The 23,223-nt window shown below is 35.3% G+C and overlaps 2 protein-coding genes and 1 pseudogene across 3 annotated transcripts; all 3 read left to right on the forward strand.

Moving 5' to 3' along the window:
• The first annotated feature begins 6,827 nt into the window (after positions 1-6,827).
• Positions 6,828-9,084, forward strand: LOC110111854 (pentatricopeptide repeat-containing protein At5g01110). Its single transcript, XM_020843889.2, has one exon. The coding sequence runs from the start codon at positions 6,902-6,904 to the stop codon at positions 9,068-9,070; it is 2,169 nt and encodes a 722-aa protein (XP_020699548.2). The 5' UTR covers positions 6,828-6,901; the 3' UTR covers positions 9,071-9,084.
• A 1,609-nt stretch (positions 9,085-10,693) lies between these two features.
• On the forward strand, positions 10,694-18,286 carry LOC110111839 (protein JASON). 2 transcript variants are annotated; one of them, XM_028695040.1, is made up of 8 exons: positions 10,694-11,133; positions 11,244-11,292; positions 11,371-11,462; positions 16,399-16,589; positions 16,702-17,263; positions 17,343-17,425; positions 18,001-18,025; positions 18,144-18,286. In XM_028695040.1, exons 1-8 carry the CDS (start codon positions 11,044-11,046, stop codon positions 18,156-18,158), a joined length of 1,107 nt encoding a protein of 368 aa, XP_028550873.1. In that variant the 5' UTR covers positions 10,694-11,043; the 3' UTR covers positions 18,159-18,286. The 2 variants fall into 2 exon arrangements, with proteins under 2 accessions (XP_028550873.1, XP_020699530.1); XM_020843871.2 differs by having other exon boundaries at positions 10,696-11,133; positions 18,001-18,282.
• Positions 18,287-18,925: 639 nt separating this feature from the next.
• LOC110111834 lies at positions 18,926-19,750 on the forward strand (annotated as a pseudogene).
• Positions 19,751-23,223: the final 3,473 nt, after the last annotated feature.

The following is a 23,223-nucleotide window of genomic DNA, read 5'->3' on the forward strand; positions in this document are numbered from 1 at the left end:
ATTACCCAGCTTGATAGAAGATTGGTTACAACGGAGCTCCACAAGAGAGGAACCAATGCACCAATGATCCCACTATAAAGCAATTAGACATTAATCATGAATAGAAAATTTAAATCTTGACTTGGCTTTAAGTGCAGTATCACAAATACTTTTCCAGTATGCAGTGGCCAGACCATTGAGAGGCTTCCAAGGGGAACTAACTAGTTGATTAGGGGGGAGAAGTTGTAAAACCTATAAATAATATAACAGTTAAAGACATTTCTGAGAGCATACAAAGAATAAATCCCAAGTCCTCTTTTACACTTTGGCCACTGCATACTGGAAAATTTTGCCCCTCCTAAGATGAAAGGCTGGTTCCGCCCCTGCACTAATCCAATAAGCAATTATGTTGGAGACAATGTACTTAATGAATTGCACCCGAACGGCAACAAAAAGTAATTTAGCCTTTCATCCATAGAAATAATTAATATTCTTCTCCAATAATGGACACATTTTAGAAATTTTGGGTCTCAAGGAAAAAAATGGGAATTCTAAGGTAGGTGAAGAGTGAAGTAGTGTTGTTGATGGGAAGCGCAGAGGCCAAAGAAGAAGAGTGGGGGGGAGAGAGAGAGAGAGAGAGAGAGAGAGAGAGAGAGAGAGTTAGGAGAAATGATAAGTGAACTTTTTTTATGACTGACTTGGGTGAATAATTGTGGGCATGATAGACTTAAGATGAGAGGCCATAATTTTAGCTAAAATTTTGTAAGAGGTGTTACATAAAGTGACAGGTCTAAAGTCATAAATGTTATTAACATATTGCTTTTTGGGGAACAAGGCTATGGCAGTCACTTTTGCGCTTCTAAGAAGAAAGCTTTTTGTGAAGAAGGATTTCACAGCTCTACAAATCGAGGGGCCAAGAATTTGCCATCCCTTTTTGTAAAAGTCAAAATTGAAGGCATCAGGTCCAGGGGCAGAGGTAGACGAACCAGAGAAAACAGCAGCTCTGATTTCATCATCCAAAAGAAGCCAATATAAAGAGTTAATTTGATGTTGTCGCAAAATATTTTCAGTATTACATAAAGTGACAGGTCTAAAGTCATAAATGTTATTAACATATTGCTTTTTGGGGAACAAGGCTATGGCAGTCACTTTTGCGCTTCTAAGAAGAAAGCTTTTTGTGAAGAAGGATTTCACAGCTCTACAAATCGAGGGGCCAAGAATTTGCCATCCCTTTTTGTAAAAGTCAAAATTGAAGGCATCAGGTCTAGGGGAAGAGGTGGATGAACCAGAGAAAACAGCAGCTCTTATTTCATCATCCAAAACCAGCCAATATAAAGAGTTAATTTGATGTTGTAAGGCTCTTTGAAGTGCTGAAGAATGACATTTTGAATATATAATGAGCAAGAGTTGGTCTCGGCCAACGCAACCAAAAGAGCCTTCTTGTTGTAATACCCCCTCCTTTTAATTTTTGAATATAGGAACTTCAGGTCCTCTTCACTATTCATTAACCACTTAACCTTAAAGCATTGTATGATCCAAGAAGACCAAGTAGCAACACAATTAACCAAACCATAATTGATGTGTGTAAGTTTATCACATAAGGATGTGCTATGGGGATTTACATCTAACTGTTGTTGACAAACAAGTTATTGGGCTTGAAGATTGGCAAACCGAAGAGCTATGGAGGCAGAGGAAGACCAAGTTTTGTCTTAATTGTGGCTTTTAGGAGCTTGAGTTTGTGATAAAGGTTATTAATTGGATTGCATGAGGAGCAACTGCAAAAACATAGAGCAGACAATTTTCAATACTCATTGTTGTAAGAGTAAATTTTTTTATACATGAATATATGCCCTAAGGTGAGGCTTTTACCATAATTCAAAATGATGGGGCAGTGATCCCAGTAGGAGTAATTAAGAACATTATAAAAGAATTGGGGGAAAGAATCCAACCAAACCTCATTAACTAAAGCTTGGTCAAGTTTAACGTGAATAAGATCCTCAATTCTTTGATTGAATTAGGTGAAAAAGCTCTCACTCAACACAAGCTCCAGAAGGTTGGCATAAAAAATCATAGAACTAAAGGGTCCCAACGATAATTGTAAACAATGTTATATTTTATTTATTAATTTATTAATAAGAACATGTTATTTTAGTTGTGTTATATGAAAAAATATATAAAATGAGCAAAAATTTTAAGTATGGTATCACATCGCAGTGTCGGATACAATACCGCCGTGGCGCCATCATTGACATCGTTGGAGCCCCCGATTATGGACATGGCAGCGCCCAATCTTTATTTGATAGAGTTGTGACTTCAGAGGAGTCGGTGCCGCAAATCCCAACTAACTATCTCGACGTCGTAGCATTGAAGGAGGCATCATTGTAAAGCCCGACATCTATATGCACAGTGATGCAATGTTAAATTCCAGCATCGCTAAGTCAAGGGATTACCACATAGATATTGTAGTGCTCAACCGTCAGTAACGCCGCGACACTACAATTGTAGCTATTTAGGACACATTCTACTAGGAAAGCATGAGTCGATTCATTACAATGTGTCAATGTTATCAAGTGTCACAGTGGGGAAAACCTTTAGCGCTGCGGTGTTAGTTTATTTTATGTGTGTCACGGTGCAAGTGTCTCGAGCACTACGATGCTAGAATCCATTTTATATATTTTTCTATAAATAGTTTGTCTGTAATGTTGGTAGATGAGTTCAATCTTAATTTAAGCCTTTATAGTGCTTCTCTGATTCCTTAAACTAAAGAAATTCATAGAATTATTATATACACTCCATTAGAGTGTTTGGCTTGTGTTTGTGGAAATAATTCTACAAGATCAAAGAGGAGTGCATAGGAGAACATTTAACCATCCGATGATATCTTTTCTTCTACACTTTCCTTATTTTATACAATTAGTAAAAATGAACATGCTTCACTTATTCTTTATGTATGACTAAATTCTTTAGTTTTAATGGTGTAAATAAAATATGGAGTACTAATAAGTTATCTTTATTAATAATTTTATGATATTTTAAATATATCATATCTTCATTTAATGCATATAGTTATCATATGTGTAGTTAATACCATATGTATTGAGGAGCCTAGGAATAGTAAAGCAGACACAATAAGGTATGTTGGATTGGTATGATGCAAGTATAGACATAGTATTTGTCATGTATCAAATTTATATAAATAAATTATCCCTTTATCTCTTCATGCTTAACTGAGTGGTAGGTGATGCATATGTTACGAATAATATAAATATAAAAGAGAATCATTAAGAAACGTATTATATTTATATTTTTATTAATCTAAAGTAATTTACCCCAATAGTATTTCATTTAATTATTTTTATTTTAAATTAAGTGATTGAATATCCACAAACTTATTTTTATTAAGTATAATAATTATTGTAGTTGAAGCAGCCAGTACTAGTATTTGCAAGTAAATATCTTTCTCATGGGATCAATATTCTACTTTATCTCTATATTACTTAATTTGGTGTGTATACTTATATATATTAAGTGGAGTTTTTAAAATTTTTATATCAAAGAAAACCTAAATATTATTTAGGATTGATATAGTCCTAAATAATTTTCACAATTCTTTATATTTCTTTAGGTTACTCCACCGCTCCCATCACCCAACTTGCTATGGTGAATCTTAATACCTTGACCTTATCAAATTAGAATATGCAGTAGTTGAAGTCTCCCATAAGCGCACACGGGATACTATTATTGGGATTAATTTTTCTCAATTCATTTTAGAGCTCCTTCAGCTCTACAAAGGAGTTAGAGGAATAGATGACAAACAATATAAAATGGGAACATGGCATCAGATTTATCAGACCATAAATGGCTTGCTCATAGTGATGTAAAGGAGGAAAAACTAATGGTATTTGGATTTCATTTAATCCAAATGTGCCTTGATTTCATAAAATCGAAGTTATGTCAGCTAACTTCATTTTCAAAAAATGTGTGAGTATCAATAAACCAAGGCTCCAATAAGGCAGAAGCTTGTATCCTGTTTTTCAAAATATAGAACATTTCCAAACAATGATTTTTAACAAATTGCTTGCAGCTGAAGACTTTCTCAAGGTTGTTAAAGTCCCTGATATTCCGAGCAGATATAGGAGAAAGAGGCATTATGGTTTTGTGGAATGATGAGGCCCCTTTTTTGGAGTTTTGGCTCTTTGCGAGTTTATGTGGCTAGGAGGAGGTAGAAGCGTTACGATCTGGAGGGACATTATGAATGGCAATTTTTATCAGGTTAGATGTTGACTGAGAGAAGGAAGGTGTAATATCAGTTTCTGCTCCAGGTTCGTCCGGACGAAGTAGGATCGTCCGGGACAATCGGTACAGGTTGTGCAGAGAAAATCATATTTGTACTATCTGGAGGGACATTATGAATGCCAATTTTTATCAGGTTAGATGTTGACTGAGAGAAGGAAGGCTCTACATGATCTTTCGAAGAAGTAAGATTTAATAGTTTGTTTGCAGGATCCTCTTAAAAGGTAGCACAAAGATGCTCATAATTTTTACTTGCAAAATATTGAACCTATAAGGAGGCAATATCTTTTTTGGAATAATCACCTGAGGTTACATATAACTCTCTGAAGAAAGGTTTTCTTCAGTTGGAGAATTTCGGTTTGGGATGGAAGTGCTAGTAATTATGTTGGAGGAAGGATTGGTTGGAATAGTTATCGAGGGAGCAACACGGGCTAGAAAATAGGAGGTTTGGGGATGGCTTTCAAGGGCGATGGAGACATTGCCTATGAATTGGTCAAAGGAGGGAGCTTTCTGAGCATTAATGCGGCTATCCTTCTCTTTAGGATTCCGAGTGGAGCTTCTTCCTTAGTTTTGTAGGGCAAAAGGTTGAATCCTAGGACAGTGATTTATAGGATTGACAAGGAATTAGTTTCTACTCATATTGGACTTTTAGCTTCAATATATTTCCAGCTAGAGAGATAGGGATCTCCTTAGAATAAATGGTTTCATTCATCACTTGAACACAAACACGCGCATGTATAAGACGTTTTTTTTTAACTGTTAATTTATCGACAGCAAAAGGAGTGCCAATCTGATTGGCTATCTTAGAGATACCGATAGGGGTCCAACAACAAATAAGAATATCTATAATTTTCAACCAAATAGGTACCGAGTTGAATTCTTAGTGCTTAGTTTTAAACTTGGGAGAACACTTTTGGATGATGAAGGGTTTGCCGAGGAAAATCATGCCTCACCCAGCCAATCCATGTTGTAGTCTTATGCAGTAGTGAAGTTGGGTAGGAAAAAATCATCATTGAGAGATAAAAGTTGAAACATACCCTTGAGCTTCCAAGTTTTTGAATGGCTGCCTATAAGGCTTTATAGTAGGGCCTTTTCCCAACCGAATAACCCATGAGTGAGAGATTCCAGTCTTCTGGAGCCTAAAAAAATTGCTATAAAAACAGTAAAAAAGCTGTCCCAAACGAAGCCTTAATCAAATTGAAAGTAATTGCATAAGAAGCGATTTAAAATGTTGAAGGACATAAATAACTAATTTAAAAGTAGGGTATTAGCATTCCTAATTTATGTGATAACCATTTTTTATCATATATTCATATTTACCTCAGAGTTATTCAACTTCATTCTGAGCGTAGGCTCCTCTTATTATTAAGAATTTGTCTAGATTGAGGAGAGGATAAGAATGGCATAATAGCTAATTGAGTAAAATGATAATTATAAGTGTTGTATGTCGGAGATTGTTATCTCAATATTTGTATAAAGGTGGTCAAATGAGTATAGTTGGGCACATGTGTCACACCCCAACCCAATTAGAATAAGTCTTATCGCGTTCAACTGTGATAGACAAATCCCAAGATCTAATTTTAGAATGTTTTAAAAATTTTCCCAAATTTTCTTTTTAAATAAACTAGAGGCTATAGAGCTACTAATACATCTAAGCACTGAAAACAACTCACCCATAAGATTTCTTTCTTTTCATCAAAATGAATCTACACTACAATACATGTTATACGTTGAAGCTACATAACTGAATAATAATAAACTAGCCATTATTGTACATGATTATGTGCATATATTAGTTGATGCGTGTGTGTTGATAGTTTTGATGGAGCAGCTCCAGCATAACATGAATGATGGGCAAAGTGCGAGCTAGAGTGCACCGATAGTCTGTACACCCCCAACTGTTGGTTATGATATGATGTCCCAATTTGTTGGGTTAGTAATATAGTTGAGATGAGACCTCTAGATTCAGAGTTCTGCTTAAACTAATATGACTAAACTATATGTGAGGTAACTTGTTAAAATATGATGTCAAAAGTCTATATGATTTAGGCTTAAGATTGCAAAAGCATAACATTGATAAGGTTGAAGCATTGCCAAATATATAATATCTCAAGCCTTCAATGACAATTGCCTACTAGTCAAAGACAGAGATAGAAATGTTGACTTGATTTATTAGGTACATTTTTATTTTTGGGGGAACTAGGACTTTAATTATTAAAATTTTTAAATATTCAAATTTAATGAAAATAATAATTATTATTTTTTAAAATTATTATATACATTCAAGCTAGCTCACGAGCTCCTGAGTTGAGCCTCGTCAATTTTTGAACTTGAGCTATTTTAACAGACCAATTAGAGTTTAAGCTAGAGCTTGAGCTTGTTATTAAGTAGAATTCGAGCACTCAACTCACTTACAAACCTAATGAGAAGAGATTATTGGATCCGAACATCGGACACAGATTATCGTTCGGTACTTCACAATACTGAATAATACTGAACTCGATACCGTGAAGTATTGAATTCGATAGTTCACAGTGCCGACCCATGAATTTCTTTTATGTAAACGCCACTATGAAATAAGAAATAAGATTGCATTTAATTCATCAAGGCAAGAGAGTTTAGCTTGGACATGGTGCATCTTCTGCTTGCCGCGGCCAAATACTCCCGCCTCTCTGTTCGCTTTTTGTACTCTACAGAGGCTCTAATCTTCGCGAGAACCACTAGCCATGGCGAATCACCAACCCAACCTCCCACCTCCTCCTCCCTCTCTGACCAGATCATCTCGGACCTCCAACGCGGCAAAACCCCAAACAATCTTCTTCCTCATTCTTCAACTAATCTAACCGCTTCCGTGATCATCGACGTCCTCTACAAATGCAGCAGAGGAATCTCTCTCCTTGGCCAAGAATTCATTCATCTCCTTTTGAAAAAACCCAATCTGAAGCTCTCATCCGAGTCTCTCAGCGCCATGATCCACATCTCAGTTCTAAACCGTCGCTCCGCCGACGCTCAATCCCTTATCCTCCGAATGGTCCGTCGACGAGGCACCTCAAGATCACAGATTGTCGATGATCTTATCTCCACTTACCACGGCTGTAACTCGAACCCGTCCGTTTTCGACCTTTTGATCCGCACCTATGTCCAGGCCAGAAAGCTGAGGGAGGCCACTGAGGTCTTCCGCGTTTTGAAGGAGAGGCGCGTTTTAGTCTCCGTCAATGCCTGCAACAGCCTTCTTGCTGGATTGGTGCGGGTGGATTGGCTTGATGTAGTGTGGGAATTGTTTAGAGAAGTGGTTGAACTTGGAACCTGTTTGAATGTATACACACTGAACATTATAGTTAACGCTCTGTGCAAAGAGGGGAGGTTTGAAGATTCTGATGAATTCATGGAGGAAATGGGGAAAAAAGGAATTTTTCCAGATCTTGTGACTTATAACACATTGATTGATGCACGCTCTCGCAGCGGGCATCCAGAAGAAGCATTAGTTCTGTTGGATACAATGATTACTAAGGGGTTGAAACCTGATATTGTAACTTACAATGCCGTTTTGAAAGGATTTTGTAGAGAAGGAAAGTATGATAAGGCCAATGAGCTGCGCTTTGAGATGATTGGAACTGGATTGATGCCAAACATTACTACATTTAACATTTTGTTAGGAGCTTTATGTAGGAATGGAAAAATACCGGAGGCGGTCGAGATATACCAGGAGATTTCAAATCAAGGTCTTGTTCCTGATCTGGTAGCCTTTAGCCATTTGATTAGTTTGTTTACCAAGAAGGGAGATATCAATTCAGCATTGTACTATTTTGAAGCTATGAAGGCTGTTGGTTTGGTTCCAGATACTGTTGTTTATACAATGCTTATTGTTGGGTTTTGCAAGATTGGTTTGATGTCCAATGCCCTACAGATGTATGATGAAATGCTAGATCATGGTTGTTTTCCAGATTTGGTCACATATAATGCAATGTTGAATGGAATGTGCAAGGAAGGAAGACTTTCAGATGCTAATATGCTTTTAAAGGAGATAATGGAAAGAAGGTTTGTTCCTGATAACTACACTTTTACAAGTCTTATCTATGGATATTGCAGAACTGGAAGTATGGAGGAAGCTTTTAATTTGTTCAATACAATGCTGAGTAAAAATGTTAAACCTGATGTTGTAACTTATAATACCTTAATTGGTGGTTTTTGCAAGGAAGGTGACATGGAGAAAGCTTATGAAGTATGGGATGGTATGATTAATGTTGGAATTATACCAAATTGCGTCACTTATAGTATACTAATCGATAGTTATTGTAATAAAGGGGATGTTGTTAAGGCATTTAAGCTGTGGGATGAAATGATTAGAAGAGGAATTTTGCCAAATATTGTGACTTACAACTCCATTATTAAAGGCTACTGCTGCACTGGCAACGTATTGAAGGCTGAAGAGTTTTTGGTTGAGATGAAAAGCAATAATATAGTTCCAGACAGGATAACATACAACACTTTAGTTGTGGGGTTTGTAAAGGAAGAAAAGATGGAGGAAGCTCTTTCCTTGGTAAATAGAATGGAAGCTGAAGGTGTCAAACCAGATATTTTCACTTACAATGCACTCATAAATGGGTATTGTGAGCTTGGTGATTTTCAGGAAGCGCGCTGTATCTTTAAGGAAATAGCTGCTAGAAGAATTCTGCCCAATAAGTTTACTTACACAACTCTCATAAATGGATATGTTGCTGCTGAGAACTTGAAGGAAGCATTCAGACTTCATGATGAAATGTTACAGAGAGGTTTTATACCAGATGATAAGTTCTAAGATTTGTGTTTTGTTACTTCAAAGAAACATGCTGGAAATGCAATTTTTTTCTTTTGAAGTTGCAAATTCAACTATGGTATTTAGGCTTGATCATGAAATGTTGCAGAGGTTCTTAACCAGAAAGGAACGTCTAAGATCTGTCAACTGCTTCATTGAAACTTGCTGGCGTTGCAAATTCAAATTTTCTTACATATGGTAACAAATCTTTTTCCTACCTCGATTTGTGTTCTCAGCTATTGTTCTTTACTTCTGTAGTTATTTCTTTGTGTTTAAATGTAAAGAAGATGTTTCAACCAGCACATTTAACACATAATTTAGGTGTCTTAAAGACAGCGCATTGTGCAAATGCTTGAGCTATTGCCTTTAAAATATTTACTTAAAATCTGCCATTGAAAATTTATTTTTGTACCAATATGTTTAATTTTGTATCTGTTGAGATGAATTAATGATTAGGTTGTAGCCTACTAAGAGAAATTTTCCTAGGTCTAAATTGCATCTATTATGATTATTATGCTTTTAATTCTTATACTTTTGTGGTGAATAGGTTAAAATTTATGAAAATTGAACCAATGTCACCACGGAGTCAGCGCCGCATCAGAGAGGTCTCAAAAAAATTGCTAGAGAGCTTAGCACTTATGTGTTATCCAGTGAGCACCGCGGCGCCATATTGAGAGCCACAGAGCCAAATTGCCTAACGTCGTGATAGGAGACAGTTGTACTGGTGAATCGATGCGGCCAATGGTGAACCGACTTGCCGGCCAAATAGCGCCATCAAGCCAGTTATTTTGCAATTTTATGAATAGAAGCCGTGGTGTTCATATTAGGAGGGGGGCAACTTGGAGAGACGTTTGATGTTTCAACCAACCAAATGACCCCTAAATCTTGTTAGATTAATTGATGGCATTTGATAGTGAAGGATGTGAATATCTGGTCATGAAGATTGAGCGACCAAAATTAGTTGCTAAAATGGGAGTTGAGCAGATGCTATATATGCAACAAAGTGCTCATTAATGATGGATTCAAGAAGTTCACTTTCAACATGGAGGAGACAATTGTGATGAAGTTGTAATGCTCGCCTATGTAATCCTATGTAGTGAATCATTATGGTGCTTTGATAATTTTCTCAGTGCTTTCTAAAACAACTTTTTAATATAAAAATTGATTGAATGTGGAAAAAAATAGTGGCCAAAAGCTATCTCAAATGAAGCTTTTATTGCTTCTTAAAGTAGATTTCTAGTATAAAAATTTTAATTTTTGTAATAAAAAACTCCTTTAAGAAGCAGTAAAAAAACTATCCCGAACGAAACCTTAAGAGTGATTGAAGATGGTTGAGAATGATCTTTATGTTTTTGTCATTACATCTTAAATTAGAAATAACTTTGTTACATATAAAAATGCTCACAACTCTCCTTGGCCTATTGGTTGAGAGCTTAGGCTTAAAACTAAGAGGTCCAAGGTTCGAGTCTATGTGTATGCGTTGTGTGTGTGAGTTTGCCTTAATTGGCCTAAATGACCAAAAAAAAAAAACATATAAAAATGCAAGCACAATTAATTTATTAAAAGTTAAATATTTAATGTCATTTAAATAGTAGGTGTTATATAAATAAAAATAAAAATTAGCAGTAAATAATGAATGATATCTAAATCTCTATAATAATTAACAATTAATTATAATTATGATTTCATTAAATTATGTAACGTCCCTAATCCGGTCCGGTTCACTCAGTATATCTCTCACCTTATATTTCTTTCCGGCTTTCTCCTCCCCTCAGTCACAAATTTCATTCTTTGTTTTTTAAGAGGCAATTTCAAATTTCAAAGCTACACAGTGGTGAAGAAGGAGAGGAAAAGGAGGTCAGAAAGACTGAAACCCTAATTCTTCAACGAATAGATTTCGCGCGCTCAAGATTCTCTCGTCCACTTCAGTGGTTCGACGGCGTCGGGTTATAGGTTTTTTGAGGCGATTGGAGGAAATGGGCTGCTTCTTGGGGTGCTTCCGGATCAAAGATGACGACAGCCGAAGATGCCATCTCTTCTCCAAATTATACTCGTGGAAGAAGAGGGTAGGAAAAAGTTTTGATATATGTTGGTTTAATAGAAGAGTCAATCTTGCTATTATGTGATTGTATTTCTATTTTTCAACTGATTCTCTTCTTGTTCTCACAAATTTTAGGATCTAGTGCTGGATCGGAATCAGTACACTTCTGTCGTTTCATGTGAAGGTAATGTAGTATCTTGATCATTTCCAAACTGTATTAGTTAGGCTGACATTTTCTCCTCTTCTTCATTATTGTTCAAAGATAGAGGTATTTCATCTGATAAAGCTGAACGGGAGACTCTCGAAGAGAATTTTGATGGGGATGATAGCATTTGTGAGAAGCTAAGGCAAGAGGCGAGTTTCAGACATGTCCTTGTTAATCTGATTATGTGATTTTTTTTTTTAAGCATGGTTGAAACGTTTGTCATAATCGTTGTAGCCTTTCTATTTGAAATCAAATATCAGAATAATTGCACTAAGCATCTTATCTGCTAAAATTACATTATGTTTTATAGCCTGAAAAAAAATTAACTTCTTTAGCTGGCCATCAGAAGAGAAAACCTGCATGATATGCGATAGGGACTACACTAGAAGGAGATGATGCAAATATCAAAGGTAAAAATGGCGATGCAGGGTCGACTTTGAAATCAAATTTCAGAATAATTGCACTACGCGTCTTATCTGCTAAAATTACATTATGTTTTCTAGCCTGAAAAAATTTTACTTATTTATCTGGCCATCAGAAGAGAAAACCTGCATGATATGCGATAGGAACTACACTAGGAGAAGATGATGCTAATATCAAAGGTACAAATGGGGATGCAGGGTCGACGTGCCAATGAAGAATGTCATGAGAAATACCGTGGCTGGTGTGAAGTTCCATAGCTTGGCTCAAGGACTTCTAGGTGGAAGTAATGTGGCTTTTCAACTGGTTGTGTGAAAAGAGTAGTGGAAAATGAATGGTATATGTAGAATGTGAATGTGAGAGATGGCACGCAGAAACTAAAAAAAAGTCTCTATCAAATTACATCAGCTTCTTCATCGCATTTTTTGTGGATTAAGGGCATCCTCAAATTTGTTTAATTCATGCAATCAAATTATCTTATTAAATTTTGCTAACACTTGGTGCTCTTGTTGGTCCCCTTTACCTTGGGTATTCAATGAAAATCTCATTAGCCAAAATATCTACAATAAAAATGAATGAATGAATGACTCGGTAACACATATGCAAAACTTACCTCCATCATTGTGTCCTATAAAAATTCACCTACCAGTAACCCTCTTAGAGGCAAAATCCAAGCAACAATTCAAAGAAAATCACAAGCAGGAGATAAAAAACTTGATAGTGCATAGGACAACCGAATAAAGGACCTCATAGGGTAAAATCTTTTCAAAGTTGTTTGCCTTGTTGTTCTACAACATGTCGAGGGCAACCCGTAAACATTAATTTACTACATTGAACGATTCTAGGACTTTCAGAAACTCACAAATGAAGATAAATTAACTCTAATCTCATTCCATATGGATGGGTCGACAAAGGAATGATATCATTGATGTTCGAAACAAAAAACCTAATGTTGTGGGAGGCAAGTCTCAGCACTCTTTAACTCTTTTCTGACTATCAAAGTATTAAAACCTATGTGGGGAACTAGCACAACTTATTCATACAACTTTCATCTTTGAATATCAACTATAATTTGAGCAACTCCCCAATCTAATAGATGACATGGACAAATTATTTTTGTGAAGTTGTTTTGAATATGGATTGAGTGAGTTAGAAAAGAGGTTTAAATTAATCGGTAGGCAATTAAGCTACTTAAACTTATGAAGGAAAAGCTTAATGAATTTAAAAATATTCTCGCCAAACTTATTGATAATGAATCCTCACTTACAAAAAATTCCTTGCTTTGTTTCCTTCACCGATGAGATCCCCCACTCCAATAATGACTCAGTCTTACTTGCTAATTAATAAGTTGACAACAACATAGAAGATGAAGAAATATTTTTGCTATAACTATATAATTATGTTTGCAAAGGCAAAATATTTGCATTATTAATTAAGGAAGAGACTGACAATCTCAACGAGATGGGTGAATGTCAGGAATTATCAGCTAACACTAGCGATGGACCAGAGTCAATGAAAGCTGAACCTACTACAATTAGTTTCCTCATTAACAACCCAACAATCCTCGAACACCTTACACATGGAAGATTCAATCATTAAAACTCGATTATATGTTATGATCGATGGTGGATCTACGCACAAATTCATCCAACAATGATTGATGGAATTTCTAGGCATTGCAGTCATGACTAAAACAACATTCTAGGTCCTTGTTGTTAATGAAGAGACATTATAATGAAGAGGTAAGTGTGATGGCATGGCTTCCACTCTATATGGTCATATGATGGGCTAAAATTGTGTTGAGAATTCATTGGTTATAGCCATTACGTGTTATCACCACCAACTACAACTCATGTCTATGAGATTCATGTGGTAGGAAAAATAAGTTGAATTGGAGGGACAAATCACAAATGTTGAAGGAATTTAACTTAACCAATGAAACTTCAATCTCAAGGATCCATAGCCTCTTTTTACCAAGTCATATATCTCTCACCTAGCTTTTCACAGTTCACCACTTTAATTAAATAGGTATCTAAACTGATTCAATAAATATTAGGATTCTTAAAATTCTTCAACCCGCCCACTCATTACCCACATGTTGCCGAGAAGATCATCATATGCACCTCAATTTAGGAACACAATAGGTAAATGCTCGGTTTTATAGATACTAACATTTTTAACAGGAGCAATGGAAAAAAAATGTTAATTTATGCTGGATACTTTCACTATATCTTTCTCATCACACGTCTTAGTAGTTGACAATCTAGTGATCTCATTATAAGAATGCCATTTCAATGTAGTTGTTGATCATGATAAAGGGCAGAAAATGTTGTACCAACTCATTAAACATTTTTACAAGTCATTGATGAAACATGATGTTAAAGAATTTTTATAGAGTTACGCAATTTGCAAGGTAATCAAATATACACCAATGTGATTACTTCAAGCTCATCTTGTGCCAACAATGGCATGGGAAGATTTAACCATGTATTTCATTTTGTAATTGTTGACATCCTGCAAAAAGATATTTATTACTTTCATCATAGATTGTCTCACAAAAATTGCACACTTTTTTATTTACCTCCCCAATGTAGCGGGGATGATGATGGCAACCTTGATTTAAGATGAGCAGTTACACTTATACCCTATTTTTCATGTCTCCCTAGTTAAGCCCTACCATAAAAAAATGAAGCATCATACCACAAAACTTTCAATTATCTTGAGGGAAAAGCACCTCTTGGTGAAGCTAGCATCAATTCTTAGCTCATGACACCTATCAAATGGTAGAATCATCAAAGTGCAATATCATCAAATGGGAAGGTTGGCCATAAAGAGGTTCAACATAGCTCATTGAAGAATAATTCTTAAGCGTATTATGTAACCTTGACATTGAGGACATGTTTGTACTTCAAAGAGGAGAGGGGAGGGATTAATAGAGACCACGCTAGTGAGAAGATGTCACCAATATCAAAGGCATGTATGATGACATAAGATTGAAATGTGAAGGAAGAGGTGTCTCAAGAAATTTCGAGGTGTGTACGATGTTCCCCAACTTGGCTTAAGGACTTTCATGTGGCAAGGGGAGACCTATGTAATGAAGAAATATTTGAGAGAGCAAGACTTCAAGAAGGGTGGACTATGCATTTTCTAAAAATAGGGGTTGGTGAATCATTACGTATAATTATAATTGGTCAGGGGAGGCGTGTGTAAAGAAGAAAATATCCATTAATTACTGACATTTGTAAGGATACTCATGATTTTGAAACTCAGGATATATTGATACAAATATCAACATAGTATGAGGAAGACATAACCCAATAAATTGATATAGATGCCTTTATTTGTTGAAGTAATTGATCATACTCATCTATAGGGATATTAACAAAGCAAAAAAAAAAAGAAAAAGAAAAAAAAAAAAGATGAAGATGATAGCCCAAAGTTTTATGCAGATATATGTTGGGTAGTCAAAGGATAATTGTTTTATTCTTAATGACATTCAAGATGATGATTAGTGTGGTATCAATGCAATTTCTGGATAAAGATATTTTAATGACCATGACCACTATAAGTTTACCCTCCTAAATGACAATTCTATTTCCACCCACTCAAATCAATAATAAGGGTTAAACTGATCATTGGTTGAAGGTGGATGATTTTGGAGTTTTGTGATGCGAAGAATGCGAGATAGAGTGATAGTGATATATGATACGATATAGCTAACCATTAGTTGAGATTATATACTTGAAGATAGTGATGAAGGGTAGAGAAAAATTTTGCAATTAGAAGCTCTATTTTTTGCTAAAGAACAAAATTGGTAGCAAAGGGACGATACTGGATTGAGTGATCCCATTTCCCTCTCAAGGTGTATAGTTCCTTTGAAGCGATAGGTTGCTTATTGGACAAAGAAGATGCTATAATAGAGAGTGTAGATTCGGAAGTTATTACTTTCTTGAAATTAGGTGGAATGGAGAAAGCCCCATGTCTTCTTGGTGGTGTCTTGAAATATAGCAAGAGAAGTAATGAATGGTGCAATAGGGTTGTGATTGTGGTTTCAGAGCAGGGAATTTGATCTTATTTACTAAACCATCATGCGTGCATAATGAATACAACAGAAAAAAGAAAGAGAGAAAAGAATAAATACAATAAGGCAGAATAAATGTCTATTTTTCCAAATTATATTCATTAAACATAACATTTTCCTAATAGTCTAACAACAGTCTATTTGCTTGCAGAATCAGATAACTTATGGAATGGGATGTTTAGGTTGAAATGCCTGGTTTGATTTAGATCGCCAGCCAGACTATTTTATTGCTTTCCTTTACAATGCTCCACCACTACTAACAAGCTCTATTAACTCTAGAACTTCTATATTTGTGCTTGCATTCCTACAATTTTACGTTACCCTTGTGATGAATGGTTCTGTTTATGCTTCTTCCTCTTTCTTATTATCTAAATTGCTCATTGATGAATGCAATTATAGTAATTCAGATGAAATTTATGTGTTTTATGTATGTAACCTTACAGATGAATATTATTTAGAAGTTGCTAATGTGTCATTTGTTTGCTGAGTGATTATCTGTCATAAATATAGAATATTTAGTCCCTTTGAAAAAAAAAAATCTATTGAGTATTGATAGCAATCTCTGTGGGGTGCATTTTTAACAGGCAAAATTCCTCAAATCTTGTGGTGCTATACTAGAAACTCCTATCGAAATTCGCAAATCATCTGTTGAGCAGTCTGTAGCTTCTGATCCATGTTGTATAAAGCTCAACTGGGACCAGCAGCTTGAGAAGAATGATGACCTTCCTATATTGGATTCTGAAACCTTAATTTTCGAAGAAGAGAAACCCAAAAGGTAGTACTTCTCATTCCTTTAAAAAGTCAGAATAATAATAAGAAATTTTGTCCCCAATTAATTTTTAACTTTTGGGCCTATCAAATCCTTGATTTATTGTCTTGTTGTTTAGCTGTGGACGTGATGAGAATAATGGCACAACAAAGAAGATGGTACGGTTTGAAGAACTGAATCATTCTATAGTTGAGAAGATAAATGCTGATGCATTGGAGATATCCCCTCAAACTGAAAATCAGATTCAACCATATGGATCTGAATCACCTTATCCTACTCCACTAAACTTAGTAGATGGGATGCAAACTCCAGGAACTATATATCCGCAGAATTCTGAGAATTTCAGAACTGGGAGGATCAGAGCTCAATTCGTTTATCCTGTTCCAGATCTCTCTCAAAAGTCATTCGAATTGAATGTTCTATGTGAAGACAGGGAGAATACACAGAAGGTGCCACCTGCTTCTCTAAAAAAGGAGCTGAGACCTCCATTGCCAAGGGTTGAAACCAAGAACAACACGGATTTCAGAAAGGAACCATCTCATTCTGATCAAAGTCCTGATGAAGACAGACCAATTATAGGAGCTGCTGCAGCTCATTGGAATGATGAAGACCCTTCACGCATCTCTCCAAAACAGTGGGATGGCAATGGAATTCCAAATTCAACAACCAAATATAAGGAGGTTTATTCTCTTACCATTTGAAACTCATTTTCTCTCTGGTGAAAAATAAACAATAGCTAATATTGTACATCAACGCCAGGACCAGAAAGTTAGCTGGCATGCCACTCCTTTTGAAGTGAGATTAGAGAAGGCCTTATCTGATGAAAAGGTTTATCCTCCGAGGTTTGTTTCTCACTTATTTTTTTTTTTAAATTGTGGGTACCATATCTCTTTGTAAACTTTTATATGTTGAAAGTTTTCTTGAACAACCACGCGATAGCTTCAGAACAAAGCACTAAATTATCTCACTTTTTTTGACATAACTTAGGCTTCGTTTGGGATGGCTTTCTTACTGCTTCTTAAAGCAGCTTTGGAGTACAAAAATTAAAATTTTATACTAGAAAACTGCTTTAAGAAGCAATAAAAAAATCGTCCAAACGAAGCATTAACGGAGGAATCTATCAAGATTGGGTGGGTGTACAGTCGAGCGTATACTAACCTTTCAGTCCTCTCGCCTTGCTCGAGTGGCCAAACGGCTACTCTCCAGCTCATGTGTTAGCTATACGCTCCCTCTCTTTATGCTTGACTTTGGCTATAATTTAAGAAGTTGATCTTATAACCTGTGATAAATTTTGGTGAGGATGATCTGAACTAGATTTTTTCCCCCAATTAAGACTTCAGTCTTGAGAATGCTTACAAAAATAACGTTGAAGCTCTTTTATTTTTAAATTTCATTATTTATTTTTTTAATTTTGTAGGAAGCTTGAAGGAAGATTGGTGGAGGTAGACGAAGATGAGTGCAGCGAGTGATGTTGCTATCACTTTTTCATTATTAATAAAGCTTAAGATTCTAAATAAAGTCCTTGTGACTAGCTAACCAAGAGCTTTCTTTCATTTCCAGACACTTGAAGTTTGACTTTCCAGATTTGCCGTATTGCCCAGATAATTTCTGGAAACTTCTGTAGTGCTGCTACACCTTGCAGACCTGTGTATGTTCCTTATTGTATATATAAACCTTTGATTTTTTTTTTTTTGTAAATTTTTTTCCGCTACTTTTAATTACATTTTAATTTCAATCGTTTTGCAATTTTCTGGTTTGAAATCAACTTATGGTCTGAAATGATTTGATTTTGAGTTACCATTTAATTAATAGGTTAAGATTCTTTTTGGGATAATTTTCTTGCAGTTTTTTTTTAAAAAAAATGAAAAAGATCTTCTTATATCTAAAATATTATAGAGGTTATAAAAACTTATTGTTATAATTTTTTAAATAAAAGATCCTAATAAGCGTAATTATTTTCAACAGTTTTTGCTCTCTCTTGCAAAAATTTTTCAATTATTTTTATAGATATTTACAGATTATAAATCGGCACTAATTCTCCTACATTCTCATCCATGAAATATTGGAAGATAGGCGTGGCCGTAAAAATAAAAATAAAAAATAAAAAAAAAGTCATTTATATCGTAGAAAATTATTATCGTATAATAAATAACAAAAAACCTATATAAATAAATTACATTATTCTTATAAGCGAATTATACTGAAAAAGGAAAAAAAAGAAGCTTCTACCATTGTGTAGACAAATCTCGAGTGTCCCAATCTCCAGACAAGTCTGGAAGCCAACAGAAAACAACAAACCCTTACGCCCCCCACCATCCCTTCATATCCACCCCATCGACCTCTCCTCTTCAACATTCCATCGAACACCTCGAAGACAATACAAAAATCTGCATCAATGTCCACCGCTTTCTCACTCCATCAAATCCCCTTCACCACCGCCTCCCCATCCCTCCGCCGCCAGATTCGCTGCACGGCTCCTCGAATCAGCAGATCCGACAGCCTCGACCATCTCCAGCGAATCGGAAAGCAGCAGCAGCCGGTGGAAGCCGCCCAAACCATTCGCCGGCGATCTCCGCCTATCGGGCTATGGGATCGGTTTCCGGCGGCGAGGACCGTGCAACAGATGATGGACACGATGGATCGCTTAATAGAGGACCCGATCGAACCGGCGGTGGTTGCCGGCGCATTGAATGGGTATCGGAGAGGAGGGAGAACGCCATGGGAGATAAGGGAAGCTGAAGGCGAGTATAAGATGCGGTTCGATATTCCGGGGATGACGAAGAAGGATGTGAGGGTATGGGTTGAGGAAGGGATGCTTGTCATTAAGGCGGAGAAGGCTGCAGCGGAGGAAGGCCAGGGCGAGGGGGAAGGGGAAGGAGGATGGCCGGCGGCGAGCTTTGGGCGGTACAGCAGCAGGATTGCGTTGCCGGAAAATGCGACGGTGGAGAAGATTGGGGCGGAGGTTAGGGATGGAGTGCTCTATGTCACCGTGCCAAAAGCCTCTCCTTCCTCCAAAGTACTCGATATTCAAGTGCAGTAGATAGTCTGCTGGTGTTTTTTCTTGTCCTGCTGCAGTCGTCTTTGTAATGAGTTTTGCTGTAGTGATGAAAACAGAATTTTGATGAAAAAGTGTTTAATGACTAAAATTTATGTTTATTTATATAATATTTTAACGGCTCAATTTTTATTATATGTATTTTGGTGATATTTTTGTATAATTTAAATTTGAAAATATGTATTAATAAATATAAAAATTGCGAGGTATGTGTGCACATCATAAAAAAAGAAATAAGCGATTTAATTTAATAATTTAAAAAAAGTTTAATTTAATATTTTATCTGCGTTATAGATTTGTTTAAAAGAAAAATGAGGGCCATGTCTCATTATTTTTAAAAAAATTGCATAGGAATATATTGTAAAAAAAAAGTATGGCCACCTCAAAAATAAAATTAGATAAACATTTTTTTAAGCGGATTTCAGACATTGATTTTATCAAATTTATAATCCATCTTGATCTTTTAAAGAGATAAACGTGATTTTATCGAAATTGAAAAGAGGACAAGTAATTAATTTTTTCAAAGTATGTGAAATGGTGTTTTTTCTTGTCCTGCTGCAGTCGTCTTTGTAATGAGTTTTGCTGTAGTGATGAAAACAGAATTTTGATGAAAAAGTGTTTAATGACTAAAATTTATGTTTATTTATATGATATTTTAATGGCTTAATTTTTATTATATGTATTTTTAGTGATATTTTTGTATAATTTAAAATTTAAAATATTGTATTAATAAATATAAAAACTGCGATGTCTATGTTATAAAGCGGATTTCAGACATTGATTTTATCAAATTTATAATCCATCTGGATCTTTTAAAGAGATAAACGTGATTTTATCGAAATTGAAAGGAGGACAAGTCAATAATTTTTTCAAAGTATGTGAAAAATTCTTGTAAAATTTACTTATTAATTTAATAATTATTTGATTTTTACATCTAGTATGTTTATAAGATCGAATTCAATATCATAATATTATCTAATTTTGATATCTTTAATGTATTTAAATGTAAAAAAAGATAAAATTAATATAAGTCGTTTCATGAAGAGCTTGGAATTTTGGTTATTTATGGGATTTTTTTTTACGGGGAAGCACTGTTTTTTGGTTATTTAAGCACTGTTCTTATTTGATAATTATTGCCCAATTATAGATCTTTGAACAATTTCATTCTATTGTATTACTATACTACGATACTCTCATCTTAGTCGCTCGATTATAGTTTTAATACTATATTTCGATACTATTATTCGATCATACTATATCTAACCATTGTTTACTTAATACATTTTATCCCATCATCCTTGCTCGATTACAATATTTCGATATTCATTGGTCAACAATATTTTACTCAATATCGGTCGTTTGACTATGATCCTTCTAATCGTTGCCCCCATTAATATCCTTCAACTCCTATTGCTCGACTATTATCCTTCCAACCACTGTCACTCTACTAAGTTTCTGCCAATTATTATCTTGCTTCGTCGCGACTCCTTTTTATGGAGGGTAAAAAATTGTAAATATAATATATTAAATGATGAATTTGCAATTAGATTAATTTTAAGTCTTATGTACCTAAATATTTCGGTGCAGAGTTAATTTAAGGAAAAAAAATTAAGGTTTTCGGTTTTCAATGTGAAGAGCAGTGAAAAAATTAGAAGTGATTTAATTTAATTTATGCTATTTAAAAAAGATTATCTACAGGCCATCATATAGTTCAAGTTAAGCGTAAGAAATAGCTATTGCAATGAAATATAAATAGGTATATACATATTAAATAAATATAGTATTCAACCTTTTTTGAAAGTTCAATTTTTATGTTATTAGTTATTTTAAGTATCACATTTTACAATCTTTAATCACTCATTAAACTGAATTTTTAATTTTACTTACCTACAAACATTTGTCATCAAATAATTAAAATTAATCATTTATTTTATTTAACTGAATACAACAACAACAACAACATCAAGCCTTTATCCCACTACGTGGGGCGGCTACATGAATCCTTTTTCTCCATTGTATTCTATTAAAAGTCAAATTCTCATCTAAATCTAATAAAGAAAGGTCATTCATAATATTTTCTAACCAAGTCTTTTTAGGTCTACCCCTACCTTTCTTAACATAAGTCAAATCTAATACCTCTACTCTCCTAACCGGGTCATCGGAAGGCCGCCGTCTTATGTGACCAAACCATCTAAGGCGACTTTCTCTAATCTTATCTTCTACTAGAGCTACTCCAACCTTTTCACGTATATGCTCATTTCATATCCTATCTCTAAGGGTAAAGCCACTCATCCACCTGAGCATCCTCATTTTTGTACTACTTTCTTGTTACTATCTCTCTACTTTATATACGAGAGATTATTAGGTGCGGAGTGTGGACGGAGAGAACCGTTCGCACAAGCCTTATTCCGCGCTAGGTATCGGCACTCGGTACCGCTAGGTACCTATGTTTGTGCAGACGGTGCACACTCCGCACCTAATAATTTTTCTTTCTATACAGTATTACGATAGAAAGTTATTTTATACAAATAGAGTTGCTAATATCCGTTAGATTTTAAAAAAATATCTTTCATTATAATAGCCTCACAATACTCTTTATAAAATACGGCAACTGTCTTAAATAGCCTTCAGGTCTGTTTGAGATAGCTTGTTATCTATTTTATTTTTCATATAATAATCATAATTTTGTTTGGCTATTATTTTCTAACTATTTTTCAAAAAATTTTGTGTTGATAAATTATTTTCTACAATCATAATAGCAAAATTATTTTCTTTACAATAATTTTACAACCTTGCTAAACCAATCTAAATCTTTTGCTATATTTAAAATCTGCATCATTTATTCAAATTCTTTTAATTTACATCTAACAAAATAATGATAAATTCTACAAATATTCTTTTCACTACTAAAAACTAGATGTTTTTACAGCAGTTTATAGTGGCGGTTTATAAATCGTTGATATAGATAGTTATAAGTAGCGGTTTTCACCGCTGCTAAATTTATTATTAAAAATTAATATTTTATGTAGCATTCAATATCAGCATTTTGAAACCGTTGTAAAAACTATTTTAAAAATATCACATTTTAATATCACGCGATTCATCTCCCGAGCGCACGACGTTCGTCTCGCTTGCCCAGTTGCCCACCTCATTCTTCCCCTCCCGTGCCCTAGTCTCAAAGGCGAAATCTTTGATTTCGAACATCTTTTACTCCAGCAGCTCTACTCATGCACCTTGTTCTCTCGTTTCGTCCACGACAAAGCAAAAAGGCCGAAGGCCTCTTCCCTCTGCCGCTCGCTATCATTCGCACGTCCCAGTCAAATCCATCTTCTCCTGCTTCTTGCCCTAACCGATTCGCACGCCTCGGTACGCCTCCCTCCCTCATGTCCTTTCTCTCGGCATTTATTGATCTTGCGTGCGGTCCAGAGAGAGAACGAGAGAGGCAGAGGCGGAGAAGCCTTGCAGGAACGGGAGACAGAGCGTGAGGCACAGCTTAGCTTGAGGAAAAACTTCCATCCAGTAATCTTCATCCCCTCTATCTTTCTTTTCTTCATATTTGTAAAACCGCTGCAAAAACCTTTGCGG

The sequence above is a fragment of the Dendrobium catenatum genome, unplaced genomic scaffold (genome assembly GCF_001605985.2).
Source record: "Dendrobium catenatum unplaced genomic scaffold, ASM160598v2 fragScaff_scaffold_621, whole genome shotgun sequence".
NCBI classification, from domain to species: domain Eukaryota; kingdom Viridiplantae; phylum Streptophyta; class Magnoliopsida; order Asparagales; family Orchidaceae; genus Dendrobium; species Dendrobium catenatum.

What these genes read in the sequence shown, in the direction of transcription:
- LOC110111854 (XM_020843889.2), top strand. Translation starts at nt 6,902, where the DNA reads ATGGTGCATCTTCTGCTTGCCGCGGCCAAATACTCCCGCCTCTCTGTT.
- LOC110111839 (XM_020843871.2), top strand. Translation starts at nt 11,044, where the DNA reads ATGGGCTGCTTCTTGGGGTGCTTCCGGATCAAAGATGACGACAGCCGA. An exon ending in CAACAACCAAATATAAGGAG is followed by an intron (nt 17,264 to 17,342) that starts GTTTATTCTCTT and finishes CATCAACGCCAG; the next exon opens with GACCAGAAAGTTAGCTGGCA. An exon ending in GAAAAGGTTTATCCTCCGAG is followed by an intron (nt 17,426 to 18,000) that starts GTTTGTTTCTCA and finishes TTAATTTTGTAG; the next exon opens with GAAGCTTGAAGGAAGATTGG.